Genomic DNA, 19,705 nt, shown 5'->3' on the forward strand with positions numbered 1-19,705 from the left:
TATCACCCATACTGATGACGCTGCCCTCTCTTTGGAGCACTGTGCATCGGGTCCTTTGGTGTGTGTGTGTGTGTGTGTGTGTGTGTGTGTGTGTGTGTGTGTGAGAGAGAGAGAGAGAGAGAGAGAGAGAGAGAGAGAGAGAGAGAGAGTTTGGAGGGGGGCAGAGGGGCCGACCCCCTCGGGCGCAGAGGCCTGTGCCACGGTGCTGGCACCTGTGTCACTTGGTGCCGCGCGTCACGCTGCCCTAATTGTGTCAGTTTTTCTAAACATGCGAGAGAAGGAGCACAGCTGCAGCCTCCTTTCCCCTGAAGCTAAAACCTGTGTGTGATGGTTCTTCTCTAGGCTCTCCTATTCGGAGGGGGTGGCGGTGGCGGTCGGGGCCTTGTTTTGTTTCTGAGACCTCGCCAAGGATTTGGGGGCAGCAGGAGAGCGGTTCTGGGGCCCGGTCCCCGCCCAGGCTCTTCCCAGCCGGGTGACTCTGGGAAAGTCATTTGCCTCCCTATTTGCCGAAAGGAGCCAGTAACCGCAGTGAGGTGGTGGGCCAAGCAGTCTAAGCCTCCACGCACCTAGAGAGATAGATAGAGGTGGTGGCTTTTTTTAGAGTCGTTTTTTTTAACCCTTATCTTCCTTCTTAGAGTCAATATTGCGTACTAGTTCCAAGCAGGAGAGCTGTAAGGGCTCGGGAATGGGCGTGAAGTGACTTGTCCAGGCTCCCACAGCTAGGAAGTGTCTGAGGTCAAATTTGAACCCAGGACCTCCCATCCCTAGGCCTGAGACACCTAGCTGCCCCTTTCAGAATATTTTCAGGGAATAATTCTATCTAATTTTCTGTGCCTATTGGATGACCACAAATGCCATGTATGTAGTATGATTTTCTTGCTCTATGGTTAGGTAATAATCTATATATTAGGTGGGTAAGCCCCCTTTTCCTCCAGGCTTATTTTAGTTTTCTGAAAGGGAGATTAAGGACGGGCTAATCATGTTTGTTGCTATTGGGAGCCCCCGAATAAAAAAAGCCCCCCATCTTGTGATCCAGGCCGGTGATCGTTCTTAGTCTGCTTTTGCTCTTAGAGCTTTGTTTCCAGCACCGATTGGTGCAGAGACCTGCTGGGCCTTGAGTGAAGTTCTCAATGCAAACACGAAGAGAAGCCTCTGCCAAGCTCTTCTTAAGTCCTCCCTCTAAGGTAACATGCAAGAGAACACGTGGTATGGCCAGGGACTGGGAAGGATGAGAGATTCGGAGTCGGCGGGCCAGGATTCTTTTCCCTGTTCTGCTCGGCCCAGACTGACCGTGCTGAAGTCCATCCCTTCCCTTCCTGGGCCTTTTGCTTCCTCCTCTTTAAAGTGAGGTGGGAGGTGGAGGCAGGCCTTCTCCATGGGTCCTTCTGGCTCAAACTGGAAGATTCAGCATGAAAGGCGAGAGAAGACCCCTGAGCTGGGGAGCCCTTGGGGGCCCTTCCCACCCCTTCTTTCTTCCCTTTCTGGGTTGATCCGGGGCCCCATCACAAATTTAGCCAGTTCATGGTTCATGGCTAGAGTATTAAAGCAAGACAAAGAAGTTCCCATCACAGATCTCCCTCTGGGGTGGCCAAGACCGCCCTGTCCGTGGTGCTGAAATGGCTCATCTCTGCCTTTAAGTGGCTCCCCTGCCTCGGGATCTGAGGATCTGGAGAGGAATGTGGGTCCGGGTATTGCCAGGGGTGTCCCTTCCTGCCAGACCCGTCTGTTCTCCCCATGGAGGCTGCCTTTCCGAGGAGCGACCTTTAGAAATGACCATCTTGTTTGAAATCCAGAAAGAAGACCCTCGTTTGGCGACGTGCGAGCGCTTCCTAGAGCCTGGCGCGGGCTTGTTGGATGGACTTGTTGGATGGACGGATAGACTTTCCGCCAGCACCTGCTGGGTCTAGTGCCTGGTGCTTAGCTACGGCCACCTCTGCCTTGGAGCCCAGAGGGTGCCTGGCATCCAAACTCGGGATAAACAGGGAAAACAAGACAGAACAGGATATCGTTTTGGCGTGAGACTCCCTCCTTTTCATCAGTGTTTCCATGTGAAATGTTTTCCGAGTTCCCACTTGGAATTCCTGGAGCACATTATGTTGCCAGCACGAGCATGTTGGGTAGATCAAATTTCATTTGCCTTTGTAGACCCCTAAAATGTTTGTTGAGTCAGTCGTAACCTCTTTAGTCAGTCGGTCTGCCTGAAGCATTCATTAAGCGCTTACTGTGTGCGTATAGTTCTTTTTTCCCACTTTGTAGTCTGGTGGTCCCAAAAGGGGGACATGATGGTGGCTTTTGTGGCCTGGACCAAGTCATCTAGGGGGCACCAACACTTTGCACACACAATCTATCAGGATTCTCCATCAATTTAAAATGAAGAAAGGTTATCCTCATTTAGAGTGATGGCTCGTGAGGACTCGTAGCTAGTCCTTTGGCCTTACCCAAGTTCTCCTACAATCTCAGAGGCAGAGTTGGGCCACAAATCCGCACCTTTGACCCCACGGCCATGATTCCCTCTTCTCCACACGGAGGTCCCTCGATGGCAGTCTGGGGGCTTGGCATGAGAGCCTAGCTCAGCCACATGGGACCTTTGTGAGCCTGGAAAGACGCTGAACCCTCAGAGCCCCCGTCCCGCCACCTCCTAGCGGAAGTCTCGTTCCCTGAATCTCCAGGCCCAAAGCTGAGAGTGGGCTCTCCGCCACGATTCTGTGCTTCATACACTATGCTGCCTGGCCTGGACATTGGCACAGGGCCTGGGTCCGGAGAGTGACCAATGAGGCACATCCCACCTTTGCTTCAGAGGAGAGCAGAGATGTCACCTTCACCTAGAAATCTCATGTCTTTCCCCTGATGACTCCCGTCCTCTTTGGCCCTTTACAGCTAAGTTTTTTTCTCTGAATCTCTGTACTCTGTAGGTGTTTCTGGGGTTATCGCTTTGTCCCAGCTACCTTCCTATTCTCTCGTTCTCCTCCTCCTTTCTTTTTACCTCGCCCCAAGGATTGATCTCTCTTCCAGTGCTACTTGTGGCTATTCAATCTACTAAGTCTTTATTAAGCCCCTTGTTGGAACAGAAAGAAGCCTCACGTCTTTCCCTCTAGATTTCTGCCATCAAAATAGCTCAAAATCTCCTTAGAAGATTGCTGAGAATTTGAACTGTTAGCACCAAGGCACCCCGTTCTGCTTCTGGAGCCATTCTTGACTCCTTCTTATTTTTTATTTGTCCCTCAGAAAGAAATTAGATATTTGCTTAAAGGATTAAGAAGCCTCTCCTGGAGAGCTGCTACTAAATTATAAAAATATAGAAAAACCCCAAGGAGAATTGAATTTACCCAGACCATGTCAACAGGGAAGAATCAATAATGCCCCATCAACTCTCTTGGGTCAAACCATTGTTTATCCTGCCTGCTTTCTTTGTAAAATTCCCTTTTACTGCCTTTCCATCAGATAGGTCTATTCTCAAAAATATCACCGCTGGGAGAAAGGCCCTGGATGTTTTTTAACCCTTAACTTCTGCCTTCATAGCCGTTCTGAGACAGGAGAATAGCAAGGACTAGGCAGACATGTCAACATAGAGTAACTAACTTCAGCGCCCTAATTCCAAGGTGCCGAGTGTTCAGGAAGCCCGAGAAGCCATTCATTCCGCGTCGAGGAGGACAATTAAATGTTTGAAAAGCAAGAGAAATAAGCAAGTTTGAGAGATCGTGATAAAAAATGCTGGCAGAGTCGCCGTAGGGAAGCCAGCGGCCCCTCGGCTGGCTCACTGAGTGGGGCTTTAGCATGGCCGCGGCCGTGCCAGTGGAAGCGCCCCCCGTGGCCTCAGGACCCCAGAAGACGCGCTCGCCCGTACCTACCCTTCCCGGTGAGCCTCTCCCTTCTCCAGCTCCTGGATCACGCCCAGCAGCACTTTGATGGTTTCCTGGCTGGAGCTGATCAAGTTCTCCATCATCTGAAGCTGCGCCTTCAGGTCTACGACTTCGGTGTGAGGCACAATTTCACGGCATTCCTCGGTGAGCGCCACGGCCGTCCGGCAGGGCGGGTTCTCGTCGGCCGCCGGCGTGGGCGAGACGTTCCTCTGCGGGGTCTGCTCGTGGCATTCGGCCGGGCACCGCGCCTGCGTGGGGCAGGCCGGGGGATGGAGCCCGTTCACGTGCCCAGTTCTCTTTTTCTCGTCCTCTGTGGCCGGGCACAGGGACCATTCACTCTCCGCGGCCGAGTTTGGCAAGGCGGGCTCGGCGGCCTGGGAGCCGGACGCAGGTAAATAAACGGCCGCCACTTCGGTCTTGAACACCCTGCCTGGCGCCGATGGCTGGGCGTCCTCGGCGTCCGGCCCGGCTTTGTCGTATGGCTGGTCGTCGGACTCTTCGGAGGCCGGGTCGGCGGAGTTTTGCAGACGAGAGCCTTTCACGCAGCTGTACACGTCGGGGCTTTTACAGGGCTCCAAACAGGCGTCGCTCGGGGACCGGTCGACGGCGTTCATGTGGGCATCGGAGTGGGCGAGCGAGTCGGCGGCCCTTGGCTCGGCGGTGCCGCCCGGGGCAGCCTCGGCTGACGGCTTCCCATCCCTGTGCTCCTGGACGTCGAGGAGGAAGCCATTGTCGTGGCCCTTGAAGGCGCCGCCGGCCGGGCCGCCCTTGACGCTGCCGCCTTTCTTGCGGTCCGGCGGGAAGGTCTGGTAGCACTTCTTGAGGTCCGGCGACGTCTGCACGCCGGTGCTCTTGGTCACGTTGGGGATGGACCTGCGGGCGGGCACCGTCATGTACTTGCGGTAGGCGGCCGCTTTGTGGGACACGGCCTTGGCTTCCCTCCTGTCCGAGGGCGGCCCGGCGCTCAGCTGCCTGTCCCTGTGCTCGCTCTGGGCCTCGCAGATGTCTTTGAAGCGCACCTGCAGGGCTTTGTTCCTCTTCTTGATCTGCCGGTTGGCGTCCAGGGCGTAGCGCATCTCCAGGGCCAGGGAAGCTGCCGGCTCCGCTTCGCTCTCGGAAGGTGTGAGTAGGCCTTGGCCGGGGTCCTTACTCACCATGGTTCCTGCACCAAGCACAGACACACGTGGTTACTGGGGACGGTCAGCAGAAACCCGCCGGACTCAGAGGGAAAAAAGGGCCCCAGAGGCGGCCGGGCCGCCCCCTTCCCGCTCCCAGCCATGCAGGCCTCCCCACGAGACGGCCCTGCTTCCCTGCTTCCCTGCTTCCCTCCTTCCCTCGTCCTCCTTCCCAATCGGGCATCTCATCGCGTCCTTCTAGAAGCAGATGCTTACCGGACGCTACTGCTTCCTCCCGGACGGGCCGCTCTGGAGCCCCCGCCTCCCCCGCCTCTCCTCCTCAGCCCCAGTTTCTGGGCTGTTGTAAACGGCTCGTCCTCCCAAGAGGCTCCCTCCGGCGCGTGGCGGTGGCCACGGACGGAGAGGAGCGATCTGGGGGGCCTCTGCGCCCCGCCGCATGCACGGGGGGCCTCCCCGCTTCGGGACAGACGAGGAGAGAGAAGCAGCAGCAGCCTGGGCTCGGGCAGGAGCAGCCTCAGCCGGCACGGCCAGCCTTCAGGATTTCTCTGGGAAGGAATACGTTTTGGCGTTTTCATCCATCTCCGTATAAAAGGAGAACAATCGGGGTAGTTTCTGTACTGAAATACCCTTCCTCCCCCTTGCAAACCCCCCGCTCAGGCCTTTGTGTTAATCATGCAGATTCATCCCGGGAGATTATGGAATGTGCCTGAAAGGCTCCAGGTGGCTGCTGATTGCTCTCAGGGAATACCCGCCGGGTAAAAATGCCCCGTTTTTATCAGGCAGCTTCCCAGATGTGGGGAGCACACGGAAACCTTCTTGGAGTGCGCCACTTAGAGCCAGAAGACAGGCTTTGGGGCGGCAGCATGGCAAAAGAATTCTTGGGAACATGGCAATGGGGCCACGGCTTGGTTGGTCAGGCTGAGGCCAAGGTAGCAAGCTGAAGCCCTGACTGGCACCAAGGAGCTCTCTAGGCTAAAGGGGACCAGCTGACGCAATGGGGAGAGCCCTGGGCTTCAAGGCAGGAAGACCCAAGTTCAAATCCTCCCTTGGGCACTCTTACTAGCTGTGTGATCCTGGGCAGGTCACTTAACCACCGCCTGCCTCAGTTTCCTCGGTTGTCATAGGAGAATGAGAAGAGCACCTGCCTCTCAGGGACAAACGTGGTGAGAAGGAAGCGGTACAGTATTTGTAAAGATCTGAGCACAGCATCTTTCACTTCGTAGGTGCTCTGCCAGTGTCTGTCCCCTTATTCTTCCCCTCTCCCAAAGCCCAGGAGCGAAGGGACTCAATGAAGCTTAGTCATAGATAAAAACATCCTTGCTGACACTCACAATTGAGCGGAATCCCCATTTTCAGGGAGGAAACTGAGGCAAAGTAAAATGAGTGATTAGGTGCTCTCCAGCCTTCTCTCAAGGAGTTCCCAATCTCATTAGGGAGAAGCCATGCAAACCCCCATGTTCTCTCGGGGATTTCTTCACTAATAAAAGGCAACGTATTAATAATTGTTTTTTAAATTTTTGATAGCGTAAGAGCACGAGCAGAAAGCCAAGTAAAATTTCCAGCATTTTGGATTCATGCCGGATCCTTAAAAAGCAACAACCAAGACAAACAAACAAACAAATGCTTTCTTTTATGACTAAGATAAATTAAGTGTTTTATAAGTTCTGACATAAACAACTTAATCAATGAACAGTTTGGAAGACAAGGAAAATTCACAAGGTCGGAAAGACTTGTAGAATTTTAGAAAGAGGACCTGAAGGGTCCTTTGGGGTTGGCCTTTTCTATGGTTTCTCATCTTAGAATCCAAGATTGTAACTCAGTTTAAAGGAGCAAAAAATGATGGAAATATACTCTCTGGCACTGCTCCATTCATTGCCAAGCTCCATCAAGATCTGTTTTCATTGCATGTTTGTACTAGATACAGAATCACAAGTCAGAGCTCAAGTGATGGCCTTCTTTTTGACCTTGTAGACCCCAAAGCAAAGAACCAGTTGGATCCAAGGGATCAATTTACTGAAGATAAAGAAAAGGGTCTTTGCCAAGCATATTGAGAATGATTGAGAGCATATACAGAGAAAGAGAGGGGGAAAGGCAGGAGGAAGGGAGAGAGGTGAACTAATTAGTAATAGTAAGAGATTAATAACTCCTTAGACTGATGTCCCTTTAAGGCTGATCTTTGAAGTTGTGCTATCTGCACAAGTACCCTGTGAGTTGGGTAATATTGGCTGAATTGTGTTAGTACCATTTTGCAGATGAAGAAGCTGAAGCCAAGACAGGTTAAGTGACTTGTCTAGGGTCACACAACTAATTCCTATTATGATTTGAACCAAATTCTCCCATTTGGGGGGAGCCAGTTTGGTAAATTAGGAAAGAACACACTACTTTTGGAGTCAGAGAACTTGGGTTCAAATCCTGGCTTCACTCCGTATTTCCTGTGTGACCTTGGGCATATGGCTCCATCTCTTTTCTTGGCCTTATTTTCCTCATCTGTAAAATGAGCTAATGGGTCTAGGTGGTATTTGGGTTTTTTACAATGGTAAATCTATGATCTTAGCATACAAAGTCCTGTCACTGCATCTCAACTCACTTAAAAAATTTGTTCCTGCTTTACCCATCCATGCATGATGGTGGAGTGGGGGGAAATGGCTTCCTGGGAGAGACAGGAGATGGGAAAACAAGAGACTTCTTGGGGACATGTTGGTTGTGTCAGGGGCTTGGGCTGGGATTCTCTCGTTGGGGAATCGACCATCTCCTTCAGGGCAGGGCTCTGAAGACAGGAAGCACTTGAGAAAGGCACATCGATTTGGCTGAGGTGAAAGGTCCCAGCATCACTTTGTAGGCAGACTGCTGAAGAGGTTCCCAATGGAGGTTCCCACAAAAGGAGAGGGGGGTGGCTTTATGTGTGGTGAGGGGGGAGCCTCAAAGAGCTCCAAATTCATCCTTCTCCATCCCTTCCCTTCCTTTGTTGGGCACCTCCATCAGGGTGTCTAATGCCCTTCCTCCTGAAGGAGTGCAGGAAGGAGGAGGATTTGAAAGAACATTTTCACAAAAAAGCAATTCACTGCTGATTCTTCAGCATTTTCCCTGCCATGACTGAAAAATGTGGGTCTGAATAAATTTGTCCTATCACACTATTCATCATCACCATTTGCTAAGAATTACCTCCCATAGCCAGCCATTGGTGTTGGAAGGTATTCTGAAGTCTACTCGGCAGTCTTCTCTTGCTAATAAAGCAACGTTGGACAGGCCAGTTACTTGTAGCAAGAGAAATTGCAGTCCAGTGCTGTACCTTGGGAAGATTGGGGAATTGGACACCCAGCATGGTGAAGGGCCTCCCCATCGCTGAGGGTGCCGCTTGGCCAAGGAAGGGGGAGAAGAAAACATGGGCAGAATAGTCATGAGCTCCAGCCTTCTCCCCAAGGACCAGGGTGGGGAAGAGATCCTCTGCTGCCCCGGGTCCTTCAGGACTGCCCTTTACCAAGAGACACGTGTTCCTGGCCTCCCTCGGCAGAGAGGACGGCGCCACAAAGAACACCACTGACTATAAGAATGTCCTGGGGTGAGGCTCATCCCCAAATCTAGTCCACCTCCAAAATGGATCTGAGTTCAAATCTTGCCTTCAGACACTTGCTAGCTAGCTAGGAGACACAGAAGAAGTCACTCAATCCCTCTCTGCCTTTGTGTCCTCATCTATAAAATGAGGGTAATAAAAATATCACACAGAATAGTTATGAGGGTCAAATGAGCCCACCAGTCCAGCACCCTGTACATTCTGTGTGGTGCTGGTGGTGCTAATGAATCTTGGTTTGCTTCTGGGCCCCTTGCTACAGTGGTCGAGATGCTCTGCCCTAAAAGACCCTATAGGCCGCCATGTTTGATATCTAAAACTCTTCACAGCCTGGTTCTTGGCTCTGCTGTCCGGCTTACTCCATATTATTCCCCTTTCTGCCCTCTTCAGCCCAACCCAATTGGCTTTCCAACCACCTCTCCTGTCTCTTCCTCCATGTGTCTTCCTCCTCCCTCCACTTTGCAACCCCAGATTTCCTTTGAAGTTTGGCCCAAGCAGCTTCACAAGTCCTGGTGTGTGTGTGTGTGTGTGTGTGTGTGTGTGTGTGTGTGTGTGTGTGTACATATGTGTATAAATAATGCTTGTGCGTGCCCTCCACATATACACTGACTCATTGGTGCTCCATCTCCCAACATAGCGAAGATCCTCAAAGGCAGGGCGTGTTGGTCCCCTCCTTCATAGCTCCATGGATAGGTGTTCAGAGATGCTGGTTTGTGGATCGCCTGATGAATCCTTGCCAGAGAAGGGTCTTTGGAAGGACTTGAGGCTGCTTAAGCTGGAGGAGGGCAGGGAGGCTCGTGCTAACCATCTTTATTCACTGGCATTTAGTGATCTGTGTTATGGAAGAGGCATCAGCCCTCTTCTCTTTGGCCCCTTCGGGCGCAGGTCAAGAGTGATGCATGCAGTGTGCACGAGGGGAGTTTAGGCTAGAGAGAAAGAAGGAGTCCTTTTCCTACAGTCTCCGTGTGAAATGCTCGGCCTCTCGAGGCCATGGCTTCCTTTCGAGAGGTCTTCACGCAAAGGCTAATTGATGCCTTATTAGCTATGGGGTAAAAGGATGCTTTTTCTAGTATAGGTTGAACTCCATGGCCTCAGCGCTTCCTTCCATGTTTGAGAGTTGGCAAATATCTCCTTTTTTCCTTATTTGCAAAAATGAAATGGGGCCTTTGATTTCAAATCTCTTTGAAGGTACTAAAAAGAAGTATTTTCCCCCAATTTTTGTATTGTCCTGATTTCACAAATAACAATGGGACTTGGGTAATTTGTTCTTTATAGAATTTCACGAGAATAAATTGCTGTTCTTGCAAGTTCATTACCCAGCCTTGGAAATAGTCCACATAAACATGTTTGGGGCCAAAACTCAGTCCCCTTCCCAGTACTTCTTCCTTACATCTGATGGCCACAGGCATCCTCTCCTGTTGTTTACAATTATGAGGCTGTTTGGCTTAGAAAGCCTCTAGGCCTTCTCTCTTTATTCTATTTTTTTTTAAAACCCTTGTACTTCGGTGTATTTTCTCATAGGTGGAAGAGTGGTAAGGGTGGGCAATGGGGGGTCAAGTGACTTGCCCAGGGTCACACAGCTGGGAAGTGGCTGAGGCCGGGTTTGAACCCAGGACCTCCTGTCTCTAGGCCTGACTCTCACTCCACTGAGCTATCCAGCTGCCCCCTTATTCTATTTTTTAAAATAACCTGAACATTGATTTTGCCTAGTTTGCTTCATCATCTGATAGGGGACCCATTGAAATAAGATGGGGAGGGCACTTTGGGCCTCTCTAAAGAGCCTGAGACATCAGACCTAACTTTCTCCGATTTTGAGCTTTGGGCTTCCTTGGATTTGATGACTCCACCATTTTGGACTTAAACCATAGTTACCCTACAATGTTGATTCTTTAAGAATAGCCACAGCTCAGTTAGACGGACGATGCAGTGGACCCAGAATTTAAAAAAGAGAAGCCTTGATTGCCATTTAAAAAAAAGTTGTTAAAAATATCCTCTGAGGAATATTTTATGGTTGTGAATTACGAATACTATCATGGCTGAAGGGTCAAACTCTGAGATGCCCCAAAGGGCAATATGATTGCTTGGCTTAAGCATTTAATGGATGATGAAAAATAGGAGCTAAAAGAGAAGTAAAATCTACTCTCCAGCAAACTCATGGCTAGAAAAAGAAGTCCTTCCATTACAAGAAAGAGCCAGACAGATCCAGACAGACAGAACATGAGATGGGCCGACAGCCCAAAGATGCATGGGTGCACAGAGTGCCGAACGCCCTATACCCATGAGTTTGGAATGTTGAGTAGAAGAATGGCAGAACTGCAGAAGTTGCTGATTGTGGTGCTTTACCCTGCTGCAAGAGATCAGAGATACACTGGGCATAAGTTGGTAACGGTTGTTGTTCTAATTGTTTAGGCTCACTCAAACAACTCAAACAACAACTTTCTAGATGGCAGGATTAGAAATGTTAGTTTGGGCTAGAAACTGAGTGGGAATTAGGCTCACCCTTCTGAGTTTTCCAGAAGAGAAAAATTTCCTCAGATCCCGGATGGGCGACTCGTAGAGTCTGCATCATTTTTGTTGAGCTGAAGATGACAATTTAAAAAATGAATTCACAAATGAAACTTTGTAGTCCGTTGTGGGGTATATGGTGAACCCCTAGTAATTTCAAATTAGAGATGAATTATTATACTGTTAATGTACCAGCTCAGAATGAAGAACAGGCCTATGGAAATAGATCTCCCAGGTCTATGGAAAAACAGAAATATTTTTTGTGGAAAGCACCAAAGATATTGGATTGTCAGCCAAAGGCCTGGATTTGATTATTTTGGTGAAATTTTGAGTAAAGAGATGTAGAGAGAAGTAGGGAGAGCAGATCCAAGGTCTTAGTGCTGCCATGGGATGCTAGAAGATCTGAGGAAGATCTCTCGTTCTTTGAACGGAGGCTCTGGAGGACTCCTTGGAGGGCACCACCTAGGTTGTCCCAGGGAGAGGAGGCCTGGGTGATTTAGGATCAACAGTAAGAGACAGTAATTACAGTGATCTGTGAAGTCCTGATGAACACTGAGTTTCAGAATTGTTTTGGAGCTCATTTTCAGGAGGACGTCTCTCCCTCATTGTTCTTTGAGCAAGGGATGAGCCTGCGTCAGCCCAGGAAGGAGCCACATTTTGCTACTTCTGGTCCATTTCATAAGCTTGGAATTTGGCCATATAATGTGCTGCCACATAAGATGATGGCACAGATTCCAATTTGGAATGTCTAAACAGAAGGTGTTGCCAAGAAATGCCTCAATATGCATTGAGCCCAGCACATCTCGCAAGTGCCTGGTCAGCAGCCTGCTTAGCATAGAAAGGGCCAGGGGGTTTTATCAGCTTTCCTGGTGGTTGATCCATGAGTAGGACACCTTGAAGTCAGAGACGCTGATTCCCATTGGAGATGGATTCAGCCAGCATTTTGTTTCACAGCTTTAGGAGAGTCTGAATATTTGGCAGCTTGGTCCAAGGAAATGGTATAATGGATGAAATTAAAAGAGGCCTTGACTCTGACTTCCTCTGGGCCCAGAAAGAGTTCTGAAATGGGCTTTAGTGGTCCCCATTGAGAGTGCCAAAATGGAACTGACCTTGCTAGAGCTGGTCAAGTATTTCATAGTTTCGGTATCCAGCTTAATTTACTCCTACAATGAGTAGGTATTTTCTGAGAAATGGGGCCTCTTTTTTGGAGGCCTTAGATTAAGGTGCTTGTGGCCAAAGAAGGGGTGAGATAGCAGAATAAACCCACTGCATGCCACTTACTTGAACAAAGAACTGATGCATTGGGGGAATGGAGAGTGGCTGAGTGAAGAACTTCCCACTGGATCGTGTTTTAGGCATTTGTACATTTCTGTGGCTCTGACATGGAATCCGAGCAAAAGACAATGGTTCAGAATAATTAAAAGGTCTGGTTGAATTAGGTAAGAATCTGAATTTTAAATATGAATTTTAAAGTAAATGCTGTTTTCTAATTATTTTTACGATAGTCCTACTGGACGTACTCTAAGGAATGAATAAAAGTCACCATCATTAACTGTAATTACATTCAAGTGGTTAAAATGGATCTGAGAGTGTCTGTTGTTAAATTATTAACATCTTCAATCCTTCCCTCCTATCCTATCCTGTCTCCCCACCCTCAGGTGAAGGTAAACCTGGTCCCAGTGATCATGAAATCTGGAGTCCTAGGTGCCAAATTAATGAGGTCTGACTCACTGTTTAAAGCAAACCAAAGGAATGTTTGTAAAAGAGAATTGGGTTGATTGTTACTCCAGGACATCTTTGATCCAGATTTCCAGATCGCCCCAACCACGCCCTTTTTTTCCCTTGGGTTTCTTTTTTCCATTAGCTACCATATAATTCTCTTGTAATTGAAATAGGCCCCTGAAATTCTCTGAAGGTGTGCCGCTCTAACAGTAATAGGGGACTTGTTTTGGAGCTATAATGTGTGCCCAGGATTTCCCATCTTCTCTCTCACTTGGTTCTGACTCCCAAATGTGCCCATGTGCATTCTGTAGAGACTCCACATGTCTACGTCTCTGTCTTTATAAATATTTGGATCCATATTTGGATTGATATTTAGTTTTCTTATCCTGTTAGAATGTAAACTTCTTAATAGCAGGGCGTTGTTTCTCTCTGGCCTAGATTGTCTTAGGCACCTATCATTGTGCCTGGCATTTAGTAGGACTGACTTACTGACAGAGTAAAGTGTTCTTTGGCTGATTGCCAACCCAGAAAACAGCTCCTTCAAACCATCTGAAATGGTGGATCCCATTTCCTAATAGGTCATGATAATGCCAAATGAAAAGAGGTTGCTTAGTCACATGGAAGCCACGTTGACCTTGAATCAGGAAAATGGGGATTGTAGAAAAACTATAGAAGCATGGCACACTGGCATTGCTGAAGCCAGAACCCTTGACCACAAGGAGCTCACACTTCTATGGGGAGACAGATAACTAGCTCCATACAACAAAATGAGATGTAGGATGGACCTCCATGGATAGCCAAGGAACCCTAGAGGTGAGGGTGAGGTCAGAGAGAATTCTAGACATGGTGGCAAGGTACTTCAGGGCCGATGGAAGCATCTTGTTCAAGAAAGAGCGAGAATGCTCTTTGTGGTGGCAAAAAATTGGAGGAAAAAGGGATGCTCTTCGATTGGGGAATGGCTGAACACATTGTGGTATCTGATGGCGATGGAATACTATTGTGCTGAAAGGAATAATGACCTGGAGGAATTCCATGTGAACTGGAAAGACCTCCAGGAACTGATGCAGAGTGAAAGGAGCAGAACCAGGAGAACATTGTACACAGAGATGGATACATTGTAGCACAATCGAATGTAACTGACTTTGAGCAGCAATGCAATAACCCAGGACAATCCTGAGGGACTTAGGAGAAAGAACGCTCTCCACATCCAGAGAAAGAACTGTGGGAGCAGAAATGCAGAAGAAAAACATTTCCTTGATCACATGGGTCGATGGGGATATGGTTGGGGATGTAGACTCTAAATGATCACTCTATTGCAAATATTAACAATATGGAAATAGGTCTTTGTTCTTTGGCTATTGGGGGAGGAGTGGAAGGAGGGGAAGGAAAGAACATGAATCATGTAACTGTGGAAAAACATTCTAAATTAATTAATTAAATAAGTAGACTTAATTTTAAAAAAGAGTGAGAAATCCAATGGCGCAGAGTCCCAGAGTTTGTGGAGAGGAGTCAAGCAGAAGAACGCTAGAAATATTAGAAGGGCTTTCAGTTTCCCATTAGGAATTACTCTCTGATCCTGGAGGTGACAGCAGTGAGCCAACGACAATTTTCTTTTTCCTGTACCTTTGAAGATACCGCTGTAGTTTGGGTTTGGGAAGCGCTCAGCTCCGTCTCTATGAAATGCAGCTGGCCTATGCTATGGTACGTAGGATTCTGACTAGAAAATCATCACTTTCATATCGTAGATTCACTATATTATATCTCTCACAAATATATAAATATAAATGTATTCACTGTATTTCACCAACTAAAAGATACATTCATTTTGGGCTCTTGTGATTTCTGTTGCCTCAAACTCTGAATCTCATTTTCATTGGCTCATGGCATCTTAACTCAGGAGTTGGAAGAGATCTCCGAAGGCTAGTCTAGCTGCCTCATTTTATTGATGAGAAAATGGAGACCTTGATAGAATATAATCTTCTTCTTTTAAAAAGAAATATTGGGGATGGGGTTTGACATTGTCTCCATTTCCCAACCTGCTCTTCCACTTCCTTCTTTCATCAGGCCAATGAGAGAGAGAGAGAGAGAGAGAGAGAGAGAGAGAGAGAGAGAGAGAGAGAGAGAGAGGAAACTACATGACCAAATTAGACATTATATGCCCAATTTCACATCTCTAGGCCCCTCCATCTGCTAAGAAGGGAGTTGGGTCCATAGACTATGACTGCCAAATGTTAAACTTCATGAAGACAGCTTGGTTCAATGGAGAGAGTGCCTTACTGGAGTCAGAGGACTTGAGTTCAAGTCTGACATGAATACTAATGTTAATACTCATACATCCAGCATGGAGAGCTCTCTGGACTGCAGGTTCCTCATCTGTGAAATGAGATGGATTGACTCAGTGATCACAAAGGTGCCTTTCAGCTTTCTCCCTGTGATCATGGACTTATAGGATCATTATAGCTAGCAGGGCCCTTAGAGGACACTCAATACTCCCCCATTTACCAAATGAGGAAACTGAGGCAGTATAGTAAATCTAAGTTATTCTTTCACTGCCCCCTTGCTTTTGAGGCCTGTGTTTGTAGAAGAATCTTCCTGAGGTGGGATGGGATGATGGGATGACGAGGATGATGGGTTGTGTTGTCTTGGGCATTAGGCACCCCCCGATAAAGCCTCTGCCCACCCTTGGGGCATCTCTGGACCCAGTGAATGAGATTTTGGGCAGCTCCTTCCAGGCTGATTTCCATATGGCCAACTGCCTGCCAGAGCCCGCTGGTGAGGGCCAGGATCCCCACGTTACGATCCTCAGCGTCCTCAGTGATGAAGGGCACGTTTGATCAATGAGATCCTCCAGCTTTGGTGTGCTTAAGGATGGGCAGCCCCAAAATGAGTCCACGGCTTTGTGCTCTTCCTGTGGATCTTGGAATAGGTGTTGTTGGTAATGTAGAAAGAAAGGCCTGTCCCATTTTATTTCTTAAAGGCATATTTTTTCAGGGGTAGTTTAGTGACTCAGTGGATAGAGAGCCATGCCCAGAGAGGGGAAGTCTTGGGTTCAAATCTGGACATGGTCACTTCCTAGCTATGTGATTCTGGGCAAGTCACTTAACTCCCCTAGCCCTTTCCTTCTCTTCTGCCTCAGAGCCAATACATAGTATTAATGCTAAGACAGAAGGTGAGGGTTCTAAAAAAGCATATTTTCTGTATCTCCTATCAGCCTTCGTGATGCCAACCATTCCTACCATGTCAGCTTATAGGGTACGCGCACGTGCATCTTAAGCATAGAACCTGGGGTTTTTTCACTGTAGAAATCAGGGTTCCCTTCCCTTAATCCTTGTTCTGGAAAATTTAGGTGGAATGAAGCAGCATTCTTTTTAGTTGGAATATGCTTCCTTTGGGGGCTTTCTTGTACGCGCTTCGACATCAGTTTCTTGATGTGTCTCCACGGCAAGGCTTGGTGTGTTCCTTCTGAATCATCCCCACAAGCCCAAGCCAGGCTCATTTGACCCCTGAAAACCCTGAGGCGTGGAGAGGCTGAGACCCCCGAGGGTCCACAGGCTAACCACGACCAGCTGCCCCGAAGCTAAAGCTTTGACAATCTATCAATCTGCTAAGAAGGATATTTTTTTTCTTGAGTGCCTAGAATATGTGTCTGTACTGGGAAGAAACGGCGTGGCAGGGTCCTCACCAATCACGTGGCTTTGAAATGATATTCCCATTCGGAGTTCAGGAAGCCCCCCGAGGCTGGGTGGCTGCAGAGCTCCATGGCCAAGGCAAGCCTCCCACTGGGAAGAGGACCTGGACCAGGAAAGGGAAGGAAGGAGGGAAGAGGCCCCCTGGCCCAGGCCCATGTGGGCTCTCAGCCTCCGAGCCAAGGAAATCCTCCCTGGAGCACTGAAGTTGGTGTGCCTAGAACTGGAGCCCAAGTCCTAGACCAGCTCTGAGAGAGAGAGAGAGACAGAGAGACAGAGACAGAGAGACAGAGAGAGAGAGAGACAGAGAGAGAGACAGAGAGAGAGACAGAGAGAGACAGAGAGAGACAGAGAGAGAGAGAGAGAGAGAGAGAGAGAGAGAGAGAGAGAGAGAGAGAGAGAGAGAGAGCGCACACGTAGGGCAGCCGAGCATTGCAGGAAACGGGAGCCGTGCAAAGAAATGAGATGTCAGTGCATTATGGAGGCTTCCAGGAGGAGGCTGGCCACAGCCAGCACACAGTAGGCATTTAATAAAGGCTTGTTTAGTTCAATGGAGCTGGGACAGTGGATGGGTCAGAGAAATGTCTGCCGAGCATTTTTAAGATGAAGAATGGAATACAGAGCAGAAGGGAGGACCATCACCCAAAGATGGATGTGAATCGTTGGAGGTGAGGAACCGGAGTTTGGTTTACTGGCTCTGCCAGGAGGGCACTGGGGTCCCCTGTGGTGGGACAGGTGTGTGGGGAGAGGTTGGCACTTTCTTCAAGATTATGTATGTCTGAGTGTGTGAATGTGTGTGTGTGTGTATGTCTATGTGTGTGACTGTGTATGTCTGTGTGTGCATGTCTATGTGTGTGTATATGCTGTATGTGTCTGTGTGTGTGTCTATGAGTGAGTGTCTGTGTGTCTGTGTGTATGTTTGAGTGTGAGTATATGTGTGTGAGTGTATGTATGTATAACTGTGAGTTATACATATATGTATGTGGCTGAGAGTGTGTGTGTGTATGTGTGTGTGTGAGTATATATGTGTGTGTCTGTGTGTATGAGTGTGAGTATATATGTGTGTGTGGCTGAGAGTGTGTGTGAGTGTGTGTGTGGCTGAGAGTGTGTGTGAGTGTGTGTGAGCGTATGCGTGTTTTCCAGCTAGAACAGAAAGGAAGCCTCCCCTCACGCTCCCAGAGGCCAGACAGAGGCCGTTTGGGTTTCATTTTGAATTCTGGGAGTCCGGGACGGTCCATGATGGTTCACTAAACTGGATTAAGTCAAGGGAAGGCCGATTCTCATCACATGTGGATTTTGGCATCAGAAAAAGGGGATTTTCCCACTTGGCCCGGCAGACGCCACGCTCTGCACGAAGGCGAGGACAAGACGGAAGGGATGGAGGCCCAGAGGAGGACCATGAGAGGGGACCAACAGGGCAGAGGGAGGAGCAGGAGCTTCTGAGCCCCCACGAGCCCGGAGAGACCCCTGATGGGACTTCCTTCCTGTTTCCCCTGCAAAGGCTCCTCGTTAGTCTCTCCAAATGTGAAACCGGGCCTCTCCGAGGGGCAGCCAGACAGCCTCCTCTTCCCCGTGGGAGGCGACGAGGACAATATAACTTGGACCCCTGAATGGAATCAAGTCAAAGCTTGAGTAATTTTCTCCTCTTCTTTTCCTGGGAAATCCTGACGAAAGTAGAAAGCAGCCCACTGTGGCCCAGGGACTCATCTAGGACTGAGAGACAGAAACTTGGGCCATTGTTGTGCCCTGTCATCCTGCCAATGAAGGAAGGAGAAGAAAAGAGACAGAACCTCAATGGGAATCCATAGTATTTGCCCAACACTTCCCTTCTCCCCGTCTCAGTTTTTTAATCTGCAAAATGGACATGATCCTCCTTGTGGCGGCCACATGAGTGTGGCTCGTGGTGTGAGGTCGCTCTCCATGCTCGCCCTCCTGGGGCTCTCTGGGGGCTGGTGGGTGACGTGGGAGCGGCTCTCTCTTGGGAAAAGCCCATCACGGCGGTCGGGGAGGGATGCCCGACTTGCCAGGTGGTGAGCAGGACCGAAGGAATCTTCTACCCCCAACCCAAATGCCCTCTAGGGCGATGGTGCCTGCAAGGCTCCATCTTTGCTCACCGTGTGGGTGTTTAAGAAATGATAAGTCATTGTTCAAAGTGAATGAACAGCATTTATAAAACACTCACATCTGTTTGCATTGAAAGGATGCTGGGCAAATGCCAAGGCCTCCTGCTTTCCGGGCACCCTGGAAATGTGGGTGTCGTGGAAGGCCCCTAAAGGGACCCGCGCAGCCGGCGGTTTGGCCGTCTCCAAGGACCCCCAGCGGCCACCACAGTCCAGGCCCCATCGGATCCTTCCCTGGGCTGCCCCGGCCTGGCAGTCGGAGATGCTCTCCCTGGCGTTTCCTGTTGAATTCTATTCAGCACCCGTTGGGGAAGGCTCCACTAGTGTCGCCCGTGGGTGGGTACTGCTGACAGAGGCGATTCTTGTTTCCAATAGAACATGTCCAAAGGACAATCCGCCTTTCCCCCAAACCCCTCTGGCAGCTAGATTGGGCCTGCATAGAGTGCCAGGCTGGGAATTCAGGAGATCCGAGTTCCAGTCTGCCAGAAGACATGTCGTAGCGGTGTGAGCCGGCCCAGGCCCTTCACCCTCTTTCCCTCGCCTGTAAAATGCATCCCGCGTCACTTCAGTCACTTGGCCAGACAAAACCCCAATGGAGCCACGGAAACAGCCGCCTCCCCGCCGGAGCGTCCATGAAGCTCGGCACTGTTTTTGATCTTTTCATAGTGGTGTCCCACGAGGACAGCGAGGTTCCGGGGGCCCCTCGGGGCAGCCCACAGCGTGGGCAGACCCCGTGCCAGCCACCACAGCTGTCCTGCATCCTTCCGACCCCAGAGGCAGAAAAGGAAGTCGCTCCAAGGGCAACGTAGCCGTCCGGGATCAGAAAGGGCTGCCGGGAGCCCCAGCGCTCTTCTTGCTTGCAGGCTCTCCACGAGAACGTGGCAGGACCCTTTGGGGGTGCCGTGGAGTGTCCTGACTTTTCAGAGACAGGTTGGAGTCGTGACTCGAGGTTCCTTTTCCTGTTCTACACACACATGCATGCGCTTTCCTGATCCCCCAGGATGGAAAATCACGGCATGTCGTCATACGTGGATTATTTATGGAACAAACTCCTACGTCACGGGGGAAAAGGGCTGCTCTTTCCTGCCGCTGACTTTGCTGAAGCCAG

The 19,705-nt window shown here is 49.5% G+C and overlaps 2 protein-coding genes across 2 annotated transcripts in view; one reads left to right on the forward strand and one right to left on the reverse strand.

The window, feature by feature from the left end:
• The window catches only part of INSYN2A (inhibitory synaptic factor 2A), a 36,885-nt gene extending 31,868 nt beyond the window's left edge, over positions 1–5,017 (reverse strand). The window contains exon 1 of the mRNA XM_044659243.1: positions 3,849–5,017. Coding sequence (XP_044515178.1) covers positions 3,849–5,017 — 1,169 coding nt within the window. The remainder of the gene's footprint in view (positions 1–3,848) is intronic.
• The window catches only part of DOCK1 (dedicator of cytokinesis 1), a 424,653-nt gene that overhangs the window by 164,691 nt on the left and 240,257 nt on the right, over positions 1–19,705 (forward strand). The window lies entirely within an intron of this gene.

Source organism: Gracilinanus agilis, chromosome 2 (genome assembly GCF_016433145.1).
Source record: "Gracilinanus agilis isolate LMUSP501 chromosome 2, AgileGrace, whole genome shotgun sequence".
NCBI lineage: Eukaryota > Metazoa > Chordata > Mammalia > Didelphimorphia > Didelphidae > Gracilinanus > Gracilinanus agilis.